At 42.3% G+C, this 14,289-nt stretch overlaps 1 protein-coding gene and 1 pseudogene across 1 annotated transcript in view; both read right to left on the reverse strand.

Moving 5' to 3' along the window:
- PCNX2 (pecanex 2) overlaps positions 1–14,289 on the reverse strand; it is a 1,104,481-nt gene that overhangs the window by 771,295 nt on the left and 318,897 nt on the right. Inside the window, 2 exon segments of the mRNA XM_033937641.1 lie at positions 4,817–4,920; positions 7,964–8,005. Coding sequence (XP_033793532.1) covers positions 4,817–4,920; positions 7,964–8,005 — 146 coding nt within the window.
- Positions 6,385–6,845, reverse strand: LOC117356676 (annotated as a pseudogene).

Raw genomic sequence — 14,289 nt, forward strand, 5'->3', positions numbered from 1 at the left:
TCATCACCATGGTTCTTTTGCTCTCGCCATACCATAGTGAAAAAGTTTGAAAAACTCTGGGCTCCTCTTTTGGAATACTCCACTCTGCCTCTTCACTCCTCGTGTTGATTCGTTGGGCTATACAAATGGGTTGATTGGAGATTATTTTCAATGTCAGTACCATACTTTCACACTGCTGTGCTTTCCCTGTACTGAGCCTTTTCTTTATGAGTGACACCCAGACAATACTCATTATTTTTCTTTTATTGACCGTGTTACACAGTGATTTTGTCATTTTATTTTATTTTTCGTTTATTATTGTACTGATTGTATTGTGGTGCTATTTCTTGTAATGTATATTATCCATATGTTTTGTTTTGATTGTTGTGATTTTCTAAAATTTAATAAAACATTTTTGAACTTAAAAAAACCCCCAGACTATGGACTTTTCCTCCAGAAACTTGTCCAAACCTTTCTTAAACCAACTCGCTATCCACTCTTACCACATCCTCTGGCAACACGTTCCAGGGCTTAACTATTCTCTGAGTGAAAAAAAATTTCCTCCTTTTGGTTTTAAAAGTATTTTCATGTAACTTCATTGAGTGTCCCCTAGTCTTTGTAATTTTGACGGAGCAAAAAATCAATCCACTTGTACCCATTCTATTGCACACAGGATTTTGTAGACTTCAATCATATCTTCCCTCAGCCATCTCTTTTCCAAGCTGAAAAGCCCTAACCATTTTAGTCTTTCCTCATACGACATGGGGTTCCATTCCCTTTACCATCTTGGTTGCTCTTCTTTGAACCTTTTCTAGCGCCACTATATCTTTCTTGAGATAAGGAGACCTGAATTGAACACAATACTCCAAATGAGGTTGCACCATGGAGCGATAAAGGGGCATTGGCATTCTTAAGGCTCCTTTTACAAAGGTGCGCTAGCGTTTTTAGCGCACACACAGGATTAGCGCGCGCTATAGCATGCGCTACCCAAAAAACGACTGCCTGCTCAAGAGGAGGCAGTAGCGGCTAACGCACGTGGCATTTTAGCGCGCGCTATTCCGTGCATTAAAGCCCTAATGCACCTTTGTAAAAGGAGCCCTTAGTCTTGTTAACCATCCCTTTTTAAATAATTCTCAGCATCCTGTCTGCTTTTTTGGCCGCTGCCGCACATTGGGTGGAAGGTTTCATCGTATTGTCTACAATGATACCCAAATCCTCGGGGAGAGGGAACGAATCAAGCGAGTTTTACTTCCTATGGGGAAACTCGCTTTGATATACGAGCAATTTGCGTGTCAAAGCAGCTCCTGATTGGATAAGGCCTGACTTAGTGCAGGATGAGTTGGTCGGAGCATACCGTGAGTGATTTCCTGCACTTGTGGCGCTCTGGCTGCTCTCTCCTGCTTCTCCCGCTGCCCTCTCCTTGTCAGCAGTTCGCCTTTGGAAAATACTGCGAATGACCGGGACCGCGAACGACCAGGTGAACATAAGAACATAAGAAATGCCTGCACCGGATCAGACCTTGGGTCCATCTAGTCTGGCGATCCGCACACGCGGAGGCCCAGACAGGCCTACCCTGGTGAATACCTTAGTTACTTGTATCCCTCAATGTGTCTTTCAAGAAGATGTGCATCCAACTTGCCCTTAAATCTTTGAATGGTGGTTTCCTTCACAACCTCTTCCGGGAGAGCGTTCCAGGCATTCACTACTCATTGTGTGAAGCAGAACTTTCTGACATTTGTCCTGGCCCTGTCCCCCCACAGCTTCAGTCCATGACCTCTTGTCCGAGTCACCTTTGACAATGTGAATAAAGTTTTTTCCTGCTCTATTTTGTCGAATTCTTTCAGTATTTTAAAAGTCTCTATCAGATCCCCTTGCAATCTCCTCTTCTCGAGGTGAATAATCCTAGTTTTCTGAGGTGATCTTAGTAGCTCAAGTTCTCCATACCTTTTACAAGCTTCGTCGCTCACCTCTTCACCCTCTCCAGTAGTATTATATAGTTCTTTAGGTAGGGAGACCAATGTTGGACACAGTATTCCAAGTGTGGTCTTATCATCGCTCTGTAAAGCGGCATTATGACATCCTCAGATCTACTCGTGATACCCTTCTTTATCATGCCAACATCCTGTTTGCTTTTTTTGCCGCCGCTGCGCATTGAGCCGACGGCTTCAGGGTCCTGTCTATCCATTATCCCCAGGTCCTTTTCTTGTTCGCTTTTGCCCAAAGTTACATCAAACAAGGTATACTGGTGCTCTTTGTTTTTCCTGCCCAGGTGGATCACTTTGCATTTTTCTACATTAAACTTCATTTGCCACTTCTCTGCCCATTTCTCTAGTTGTCTCAAATCTCTCTGGAGTTCCTCGCTGTCCGTCTGTGACCTGATTGCCCGACATAGCTTTGTGTCATCAGCAAACTTGATGATTTCACTGGTCGTTTCTTCTTCCAGGTCATTTATGAAAATATTGAATAAGATGGGCCCAAGAACCGAACCCTGAGGCATTCCGCTAGTTACTTTCTCCCAGTCCGAGAACTTCCTATTTACGCTCACCCTCTGTCTTCTGTCTTCCAGCCATTTTCCTATCCATCTTAGTATGTCCCCTTCTATTTCATGACTTTGTAGTTTTCTAAGAAGTCTCTCATGTGGAACTTTGTCGAACGCCTTCTGGAAGTCCAAGTATATTATATCCACCAGTTCTCCGCTATCAACACGTTTGTTTGCAGTCTCGAAAAACTTCCCCTTCCTGAAGCCATGTTGACTAGCTCTCATTAGGTCATGGGTATCCAGATGTTGGACTATGCTATCCTTAATCAATGCTTCAACCATCTTCTCAGGGACCGATGTGAGACTCACAGGTCTATAGTTTCCCGGTTCTCCTCTTGATCGTTTTTTGAAGATTGGGATGACGTTCGCTATCTTCCAGTCTTCTGGTATCTTTCCGTTTCTAATAAACATGTTAGTGAGGGATTGCAGTAGTTCTCCGATTTTTACCTTTAGCTCCTTTAATACTCTCGGGTGAATTCCACCCGGGCCAGGGGATTTGTCGCTTTTTAGTTTGTTGATCTGATAGTAAATCTGATCCAGATTCACATTTACTGTGTTGAGGCTCTCCTCTATTACTCCCTTGAATACTTTCACTGTTTCGGGTACAGATGTGGTGTCCTCTTTGGTAAAGACTGACGCAAAGAAGGAATTTAATCTATCTGCAATCTATTTGTCTTCTTTGATGTATTCTTTTCTTCCTTGATCGTTGAGAGGGCCCACTGCCTCCTTGGCAGGATTTTTCTCTTTTACGTATCTAAAGAAAAGTTTGAAGTTTTTGGCCTCCTGCGCTATTGTTTCCTCATAGTTCCTTTTGGCGTCTCTCACTGCCTTGTGACACTTCTTCTGGTCGTCCTTGTGGCTGTTCCAAGCCTCGATTATTTTCTTGTGTTTCCATTTTTTAAATGAGTTCTTCTTTTCCCTTATTGCATCCTTCACCTCTTTGGTTAGCCAAGCTGGTTCTCCTTTGCCTTTATTTTTCCTTCCCTTGGCTATCTGCGGAATATATAAATTCTGCGCTTCGGTGATAGCTCTACCGTTTCGATTTCGGCTATCCTTTTCTTGAGCTGTTTTCTTACCATGGCTCTCATGTTGTTGTATCTTCCTTTTTTAAAGTTAAAGGCTGTGGATTGTATCTTGATTCACTTTCCTTTCCCAATGTCCAGTTTAAAGTTGATCATGCTGTGATCGCTCATCTTTTGTCTGTCCAGTTATGCTGTTCAGGACCAAGTCCAATGTGGCATTTCCTCTTGTCGGTTCCTCTACCATTTGCTCAAGGAAGCAGTCTCCTATCATTTCCAGGAACTTTGTTTCTTTGCCGCAGCTTGTGGTTCCTAGGTTCCAGTCTATCCCCGGGAAGATGAAGTCTCCCATGATCGTTACATTGCCTGCCTTACATCCTTGCCTTATTTCTTCTGTCATTTCTGTGTCTATTTCCTCCGTCTGTCCTGGGGGTCTATAGTAGAGGCCAATTTTTGTGTCTGCTCCGTTCTGTCAGGAATCCTTATCCAGAGCGACTCCAGTTTCTCTTTCCCCTCTGCGTTCCCTTCTCTGATCGCTTCTTCTCCCTCTTGGAAGTAAAGGGAAATGCCTTCCCCTTTCTGCCCAATTCTGTCCCTTCTGAAAAGCTTGTATCCCTGCAGTACCCTGTCCCATTCATTTTCCTCGTTCCACCATGTTATGCCAATAATATCTAATTTTTTGCATCTTGCTAGTGCCTCTAACTCCCCCATTTTGTTTCCCAGGCTTATGGCATTTGTATACATACATTTAAGCTCTCTTTGTGCTCCTTTCTTGGGTTTTCTGGGCTTCACAGTGCTTATTGTGTCTTTCACAGTATCTATTTGTGCTCCTTTTGTGTCTCCTTCATTTGCTTCAAGCTCTTCCCCCTTATCTGGGCAGATGTCTGTAGTGCCCTCATTTGGACCTCCTGTTGCCCGGGCCATCGACTGGTTGTCGACTGTAGGCTCTCCCCTGATCTGTATATATATAAATCTCCCATTATCTAAACATTCTAACCAGGTTACAAATGACTATACAAAAATTAAAACAAAGCATAAAAGACGTACATAAAATGCAGTTACAAAATCATTCAGGTAGAATCCATTCACAATTGGATGTTACTAAGGGGGTCTTTTACTAAGGCGCGTTAGCCAATTTAGCATGTGCTAAATGCTAACATGCACATTTTATTCTATGGACATGTTAGCATTTAGTGCGCCTTAGTAAAAGACTCCCAAGTATCAAAATATAGGCTATTGCTCATAATATAATCAATAACACTATTTCAAAAAGACATACCTGTCTAGCAGTGCCACTAAAGAAAGTCGATCATACCAGACCTCTATCCACTTGCCAGGGAAAATCAATAATTTGTGGAATTGTTGCTTACTGAACTTGAAGTTCTGATGAAGTATAGGATGGTTCTTCATATGCCTGACTTACAGGCTTTGAAAGAAAAAAGAAACAGAGTAAACATCTTACTGATTGTATTAACTTTTTAAAAAATTAGTTCTAATAAAGAATACTAGATGCCATTCAGATCTGAGGAAGAGAGAATAATTGCATAAATTTATCTTGTTGAGTATCGTCACCTAGTGATCTTGATGGCTAGCATAATTTTAACCCAATTTAATTAAGTTTTGTTTGGCCATAACTTGGTCTGGAACTTTTTCTGTGTCTGGCCCGTTGGACTAGAATAAGTTGCCTTGACATCTTGTAAAATGAGATTGAAACATTATCTGCTGAGCTGGCTATTCTATTTTTGTTTGGTTTTGTTGTTTTTTTTATTTTGTCAGTTTGATGTATTTTCGAATTGTGTATTCTTTTTTGCTGTTTGTTATTTTAATATTATGTATGTTTTTTGTTATCTGCCTTGTGGAAGGGCGGAATATAAATAAAGCATACCAATACCAATAACATCTTTCTCAGCTGTTCCCCTATCTGTTGGGTTTTCAAGATATCCAAAATGAATATTTATGAAATAGATTTGCATGCATGAAACATTCACTCATGCACATTCATTGTGGATATCCTGAAAACCTAACTAGTTGGGGCTCCTCTTAGGACAAGTTTGGGAGTCTCTGGTCTAGTCTAAATTTCTGTAAGGTGGCCACTGCTAAAGAAGTATGAAAGGAAGGAAAAAGACACATACATGCCAGAGAGGGCGGAGCCCACAGGGGCTGAACTTAGCATTGGTGCTGTGTCATGTATTGCCTCCTTAGAACATAAGAATAGCCTTACTGGGTCAGACCAATGGCCCATCAAGCCCAGCAGCCCGTTCTCTCAGTGGCCAATCCAGGTCACTAGTACCTGGCCAAAACCCAAGGAGTAGCAATATTCCATGCTACCGATCCAGGGCAAGAAGTGGCTTCCCTAACGTGATCATTTATTTTTTTGCCTCAAAACGGGACAGGACCCTCCCCAGATCCTCCCCCAGACCCTCTCCGGATCCTTCCCCAGACCCCGTTAAATATAGTGCAAAATATAGACAGCAGATATAAATTCTCAAAACAGACACATTTTGATCACTAAATTGAAAATGAAATCATTTTTCCTACCTTTGTTGTCTGGTAATTTCATGAGTCTCTGATTGCACTTCCTTCAGACTGTGTACCAGTGGCATGGAAAGGGGGGTTCTTTAACAAAGCATTATACATAACACCTCTACCAAACTAATCATAAACATTTTTTGTAGTTAAATGCAGAAATTCAATTTTTCTACTCCTTTCCTCCTTTTACACGTCAAGTAAAGCTCACTGGCCTGGGACTAGAATCTTATCTGCCAACCTGGAACCAGTGAAGAAGATTCAGAGTAAATACAACCATAAAATCAGACAGAGGAGGGGTGACAAAAGGAAAATATAAAGCTATAGCTTAATTGTGCATTCTTGTGCAAGGTGCCCTGACTCTCCGCAGTGGTAACAGTTGACTTCACTTATCTTGCTGCAATTGATGGCTACATGGCCAGTTTCACCACAACTGCAAAATGAATTTTTCAGTGGTCACATCCTATAGCATTTGACTTTGGTGCAATCTTTCTGAATGTGATAAAATTCTCCACAAGAATAACATTTCTGTTCATCTGCATGATCACAGTCCCAAGCCAGGTGGCCAGGTTTACCACAGTTGTAGCAACATTGCTCCTGCTCTTTTCTGGGTTCCTTGCAATCCTTGGCAATAAGGCCACCTCTGTCACAGTTATAGCAGGCATGCTTTTGAAGTTTCCTCTACCATGGCTTCTCCCTTCACGACCACGGCCTCTTCCAGTAGGGCATTCTCTAGCTTTATGTTCAGTACGTCCACATTTAAAGCATTTGTTACTGCTCATGGCTACAGTTAGATACTCTCCAAGCTTGCGCTCCTTTCTCTCTCTCTCTTCCCCTGTTTATTTTCGGTTCCTCCTCGCTGCGCCACACATGATTCTCCAAGCAATAGATCAGGAATGTGCAGCCATGACTGATGTCGGAGAGGACGTTCTGGGCCAGCCAGGCAGCTATTGGATGGCCCAGAACTTCCTCTCTGACGGGGGGAGGGGAGGCTTGTGCAGTCGCGGCTGCACGCGCTTTATCTTTTGCTGTGTCAGAGAAATCCCAATCCCGGGCTCCGCGATCACCTGTCCCGTTGTCCCCACGCACAACTTCAGGACGCTCTTTTAGGGGTCTCGAAGCTGTGCGTGGGGAAAAGACAGGCAATCTAAAAATGGGACGGTCCCATTCAAAACGGGACATATGGTCACATTAGGTTTCCCCCATGTCTTTCTCAATGACAGACTAAAGACTTTTTCTCCAGGAAATTGTCCAAACCTTTCTTAAAACCACCTACGCTATCCGCTCTTACCACAACCTCTGGCAATGCATTCCAGAGCTTAATTATTCTTCGAGTGAAAAAAATTTCCTCCTATTACTTTTAAAAGGATTTCTCTGTAACTTAATCGAGTGTCCCCTACTCTTCGTAATTTTTGATAGAGTTAAAAATTGATTAATTTGTACCTGTTCTACTCCACTCAGGATTTTGTAGACTTCAATCATATCTCCCCTCAGCTATCTTTTTTCCAAGCTGAAGAGCCCTAACCATTTTTGTCTTTCCTCATATGAGAGGAGTTCATTCCTTTTATCATCTTGGTCGCTCTTCTTTGAACCTTTTCTAGCGCCACTATATCTTTCTTGAGATAAGGAGACCAGAGTTCATGCAATACTCCAAATGAGGTTGCAGAATGAAATGATACAGGGCCATTATAAAATTCTTAGTCTTGTTCACCATCCCTTTTTTAATAATTCCTAGCATCCTTTTGCTTTTTTGGCCACCGCCACACATTGGGTGGAAGGTTTCATCGTATTGTCTACAATGACACCCAGATCCTTTTCTTGGGTGCTAACCCCCAAGGTGGTCCCTTGCATCTGGTAACTGTGATTCGAGTTAGCATTAGGAGCGTAGACTCAGGCAAACAGTGCAGGTGGCGGGAGATGAAGGAAGGTTCGAGGAGATATGCTGACTTGGAAGGGGAAAGAGAGAGTGATATAGGGTGATGTTTCTGATGGGGTCTCTATCTTTACTATAGTAATTGATTTGAAATTCTTCTTACCCTCTCTGAGCTGCATCATCAGAACTGAATTGATTTTCCTCTCCCTTTCTTGGCCTCTGAGCTTGTGATCACATGACATCGCTACCTGGATATTTTACCACCATCTAAAACTAAACATGGCCAAGACTAAGCTCCTTATCTTTCTTTCTAAACATCCTTTTCTTCCATTTTCTATTTCTATGGACAATGCCTTCATTCTCCCTGTCTCATCAATTTGCAACCTCAGGTAATCTTTGACTGATCTCTCTCCTCATTACAAATCCAACAGATGGCCAAAACATGCTGTTTCTTTTTTGTTGTTGTTAGGTATCATTTACTCGTGTTCGAGTCCTAGCGACTTAATAAATTGTGGATCTAAAAAGAAATTGGTTTTGTAATTGTCCAGAAAGATCCTCCAGCGTTATCCCTATGGTTGTTTTCAATATGGCCAAAGTGATTTCTTGGCTTTTTTTTCCTGGAGTGTTTTTTTTAGCTTCATCACTAATTACAATTTTGATTTCATTCCATAACTCTTCAGGCTCTCTATCTCCTGTGTCAAGCAAGGCAAACCTGTTGTATAGTTTTATCCAATAGTCTGATGGAATGTTTTCAATGTCGTAGTTTGGGAGGTCTCTAATAATCTTCTTCTTGTGAAGCTTTACCTTGTCTTGCATATCAAAAGCTCATTGTCACTTCCACAATCAGCTCCTGGTTTACACCTTGCTGTCAAAACTTTCATCTCTGTCCTAAGCTGATATAGTCAATTTGATTTCTATACATACCATTTAGAGAGGTCCATATGTACTGGTAACAATTGTGGTGTTGGAAATGCGTATTCATGATTGACAGTTTGTTTTGCAAAATTGTACCAAGTTATCACCAGCTTCATTTCTTTCCCCTGTACCGTATTTCCAACCATTGCATATTCAGATGTATTTCCTACTTTTGCATTGTAATTCCCATAATGATCAGTAGATCTTGTTTCGGTGTTTGATCTATTACATTTTGAAGTTGTTCATAGAAAAATTCTGCATCATTCTTTCTCTACACCATCACTAAAACCTGACCCTATTTTTCTGAGTACACTGCTAAAACCTTCATCCATACCCTCATCGCTTCTCGCCTAGAGTACTGCAATATGCTTTTCACTGGTCTTCCACTAAATCATCTTACTCTCCTTCAATATGTTAAGAACTCCACTGCATGCCTCATGCTTCATTGACTCCCTATCCATTTTCAAATATAGTTCAAACTCCTCTTACTGTATTCACTCCACAGCTCCCCAGTTATCTCTTCTCTCTCATCTTTCCCTATACTCCTACCTGAGAACTCTGCTCATCAGGTAAATCTCTCTTATCTATACCCTTCTCCATTATAGCCATCTCCAGACTCCATCCTTTCTATTTTGTTGCACTGTATGCATGGAACAAACGGCCTGATTCGGTTTGCCAAGGTCCATCTCTGGCATTATTCAAATCCATATTTAAAGCCTATTTCTTTGAAGTTGCTTTCAATTCCCAACTCCAACCCATCTGCTAAGCACCTATTTTATTATACCATCTGTAATTTCCTACCTGAGCACTGAGTATAGATGCACTTTTCTGTCCAGTTTGTCATAGCTAGACTGTAAGCTCTTTCAAGGAGTGACCGTTTCTTCTATGTTTTATGTAGTGCAGCATATGCCTAATAGTACTATAGAAATGATAAATAGTAGGATTAGTAGTAGTAGTATGTTGTACCAAGGGCAGTGGACAGATGGAGAGACTAGGTGAGGCTGGATGGGTAGATGGAAGGGAAGAGAGAAGGGGAGGAATGTTTCAAATGGATGAAGAAGAAGGGGAGAGGAGATATGCTGCATATGGGGATGGAGAAGCCTCCTTCACAGACGGAAGAAGCGGACAGAGATTAATAGAAGACTAATAGGTGATTTTAATTTGTCAGATGTTATTTATTTATTTATTTAGATTTTTATCCCATCCTCCTAGTAGCTCAGAACGGTCTACAAGTGAACATACACAATGGAGAGTAATTAGACATATAAGAAGTACAATAGGTTTAAATGTTTGGACATACAAGACTGTGTAGTAATTTAAATACAGGGAGTATACAGCAAATTAAGAACATAAGAACATAAGAAACGCCTTCGCCGGATTAGACTGAGGTCCATCTAGTCCAGCGATCCGCACCCACGGCGGCCCATTTAAGTACTCCTTTTTGGATACCCACAATTACCTTATCCCTCAATATGATATGCAAGAAGGTGTGTATCCATCTTGCGCTTGAATCCCAGTACAGTAGTCTCCTCCACAACCTCCCCGGGGAGTGCATTCCAAGCACCCACCATGCGCTGCGCGAAACAGAACTTCCCGACATTTGTCCTGAACCTACTGCCACTCAGTTTCAGGCTATGACCTCTAGTCCATGTCACATTTGAAAATGTTAGTAATGCTGTTTCTTGGTCCATTTTATCAAATCCTTTTAATATTTTAAAAGTCTCTATCATATCCCCCCCTCAGTCTTCTCTTCTCGAGGGTAAACAGTCCCAGTTTCCTGAGTCGATCTTTGTAATCCAAATGCTCCATCCATTTGACAAGTTTCATGGCTCGCCTCTGCACTCTCTCCAGCAGAGTTATATCTTTCGTAAGGTATGGAGACCAGTGTTGAACACAGTATTCTAAATGCGGTCTGACCATTGTTCTGTAAAGCAGCATTATGACCTCTTCCGATCTACTCGTAATCCCCTTCTTAATTATGCCCAACATCCTGTTTGCTTTCTTTGCCGCCGCCGCACATTGTACCGATGGTTTAAGGGTATTGTCAATCAGTACCCCTAAATCCCTTTCTTGTTTGCATTTTGCTAACTTCACCCCCATCATCATATACTCATGTTCTTTATTTTTCTTTCCTAGGTGCACCACCTTGCATTTGTTTATGTTAAAGTTCATCTGCCACTTGTTCGCCCAAGTTTCCAGCTGGTTCAGATCCTTTTGGAGGTCCTCGCAGTCCCTTTGAGTGCCAATGCCCGACATAGTTTTGTATCATCAGCAAACTTAATTATATTGGATGATGTTTCCTCCTCCAGGTCGTTTATAAAAATATTGAACAATATAGGTCCAAGAACCGAGCCCTGGGGCACGCCGCTAGTCACTTTCTCCCAGTCCGAGTATTTCCCATTTATGCAAACCCTCTGCCTTCTGTTTTCTAGCCATTTTCCGATCCATCTGTGCACTTCTCCCCCTATTCCATGGCATATTAGTTTCTTCATGAGCCTTGCATGTGGGACCTTGTCAAATGCTTTCTGAAAGTCCAGGTAAATTATATCCACTGGATCGCCACTATCCAATTGTTTGTTCACTTTGTCAAAGAATTGCAGTAAATTTGTCAAACATGACTTCCCTTTCCTGAAGCCATGCTGACTAGCCCTTAATAGATTATGATCCTCCAAGTGTTGTACAATGTTTTCTTTAATTAGTGTTTCAATCATCTTCCCTGGAACCGATGTGAGGCTCACAGGTCGGTAGTTTCCTGGATCCCCTCTTGATCCTTTCTTGAAAATTGGGATGACGTTCGCTATCCTCCAGTCTTCTGGTATTTGCCCAGTTCTAATTGACATGTTAGCTACGGATTGCAATAGTTCACCAATTTCCTCCTTAAGTTCCTTTAATACCCTCGGGTGAATTCCATCCGGTCCTGGGGATTTGTCGCTTTTTAGTTTGTCAATCTGAACGTAAATCATGTCCAACGTCACATGTACTGTTGTGAGGCTTTCCTCTATCTCCCCGGTGAATATCCTCCCTGTGGCTGGCATTGTTGAAGTGTCCTCATTTGTGAAAACTGAGGCAAAGAATGAATTCAACCTATCAGCAACCTGTTTGTCCTCTTTAATTGACCCTTTCCTTTCTAGATCGTCGAGAGGGCCCACTGCCTCTCTTGCTGGTTTCTTTCCTTTTATATATCTAAAAAAGGGCTTGAAGTTTTTGGCTTCCTGCGCTATCTTCTCCTCGTAGACTTTTTTGGCATCTCTTACCACTTTATGGCACTTTTTTTGATTGATTTTGTGACTGTTCCAGGCTTCCGTCGTTTTTTCTCGTTTCCATTTTTTGAACGAGTTTAAGTATAAGTATTTAGTTTAAGTACAAGTTATTTGAGTTTAGATACAATTTGTCAGAGTATAGACTAAGAGAGTACTATACTGAAATTTAGGGAGAAGATAGACAGGGGAGAGAGGAGAGAGGTGGGGCTTAAGGGGGGAGTAGACTGAGGGTGATCTTTAGTTGAAGAGGAGGGTCTTTACCATTTTACGGAATGTTAATAATGAGTTCTGTTGTCTGAGTTGAGGGGGGAGTTGGTTCCAGAGATGTGGAATGAAGTGGCTGTAGGATCGTTTGCGGGCAGTTTCTGAGAGGAGGGACCTTCCGGGGGGAGTGCATAGGCGTATCTCCGATTTTGAGCGGAGGGTGCGAGTGGGGGTGTAGATGGGGAGCTTGGATTTTATGTAGGAGGGGGTGGTGGAGTAAATTCTCTTGTGGGCTATTGCCAGGGCCTTGAAAGCACAGCGCTGGCTAATTGGGAGCCAGTGTTCAGCACGGAGTGCTGGGGAGATGGGATCATGGTAGTTGAGGTTGTGTAGGAGGCGGATAGCTGAATTTTGGACCCGTTGGAGGCGTTTGAGATTATTTTTGGTTAGTCCATTAAATAGGGAGTTACAGTAATCCATTCTGGAGAGGACATAGGCATAGAGGAGATGGGCGAGGTCAGGTGTGGAGATGTAGGGTTTGATCCTTTTCAGTTGGCGAAGGTAGTAGAAGGAGGTGGAGATTACTTGGGATATGTGGGCAGATAGGGATAGGTGTCCGTCTAGGGTTACTCCTAGGCTGCGAACCTGATCTGTTGCCGTTAGTAGAGTGGAGTAGTGTGTATTTGGTGCTTTTTTTTCTGATCCATAAGAGTTCGGTTTTAGAGGCGTTCAGTTGAAGTTTGTTGTTTGACATCCAAGTTTTCATGTCAGAGAGGCAGTGTTGGAGGTTAGCAATTTGGGACGACCGGTTCTCGCCTAGTGGGAGGAGCAGCTGGATGTCATCTGCATAAGAGTGGATTTTAATGCTATATTTCTGCGCTATATCAATGACAGGCCTGATGTAGAGGTTGAATAGGAGGGGGGATAGAAGGGCGCCTTGAGGAACACCATATTTGTAAGGCTTAGGGTTAGATTTGTGTGTCCCTAGTAGGACAGTCTGGGTCCTTTGATGGAGGAAGGAGGTGATCCATTGGAGGGCTGTGTCCTTGATTCCGAGGTCATAGAGTCTGGATGTGAGGAGGTGGTGGTCGACTGTGTCAAAGGCAGCGTTGAGGTCAAGTAGGACTAGTAGTGCATCACTGCCTTTGTCGAGTATTGACCAGCTGTCAACAATGATATCAAGGAGTACTGACTCTGTGCTGTGGCCTTTTCGGAAGCCGGACTGGGCTGGGGATAGAGAAGCTTGTTCTTCAATGAAAGGGTGTAGTTGGTGGAGCACAATTCGTTCAAGGAGTTTGGAGACAAATGGGAGGTTGGAGATTGGGCGATAGTTGCCAGGTTCGTTAGGATCAAGGGTGGATTTTTTGAGAGTGGGCTTGATAATAGCTGACTTCCAGCTGAGGGGAACAGTCCCAGTGGTTAGAGAGGTGTCATCTTTGATCGAGATCTTGCTTTCCATGATCATATTAGTTCAGTTGTAAAAGTCTGCTTCTTCAAACTCCGCATTATTCGATCACTAATTTCTATCCTGGATACTGACTCAATTAACACTCTAATTCACTCTTTAGTAATTTCCCATCTAGATTATTGTCTTCCCCAAAAAGAACTACAACGTCTCCAATTAATACAAAACACTGCAATAAAACTTATCTACAAAAAAGGTAGATTCGACCATGTTACTCCGCTTCTAAAAGAAGCTCACTGGCTTCCTATCACCCATCGAATCACCTATAAAATCATCTTACTCTCTTTTAAAATAAAACTTTCTCACCAACCATCGTTCCTTGACAAACTCCTTATACCTCAATGTTCCCCTCGAACTTTAAGATCATCTGATCAAAAACTTCTCTTTATCCCTTCCCTAAAAGACTTCTATTATACCCGTAAAACAAACTTTGCAGTAACCGCCCCTACATTATGGAACTCTCTGCCACAATACCTCCGCGAAGAACAACAATTAGCCAAATTCAAGAC

The sequence above is a fragment of the Geotrypetes seraphini genome, chromosome 3 (genome assembly GCF_902459505.1).
Source record: "Geotrypetes seraphini chromosome 3, aGeoSer1.1, whole genome shotgun sequence".
NCBI classification, from domain to species: Eukaryota; Metazoa; Chordata; class Amphibia; order Gymnophiona; family Dermophiidae; genus Geotrypetes; species Geotrypetes seraphini.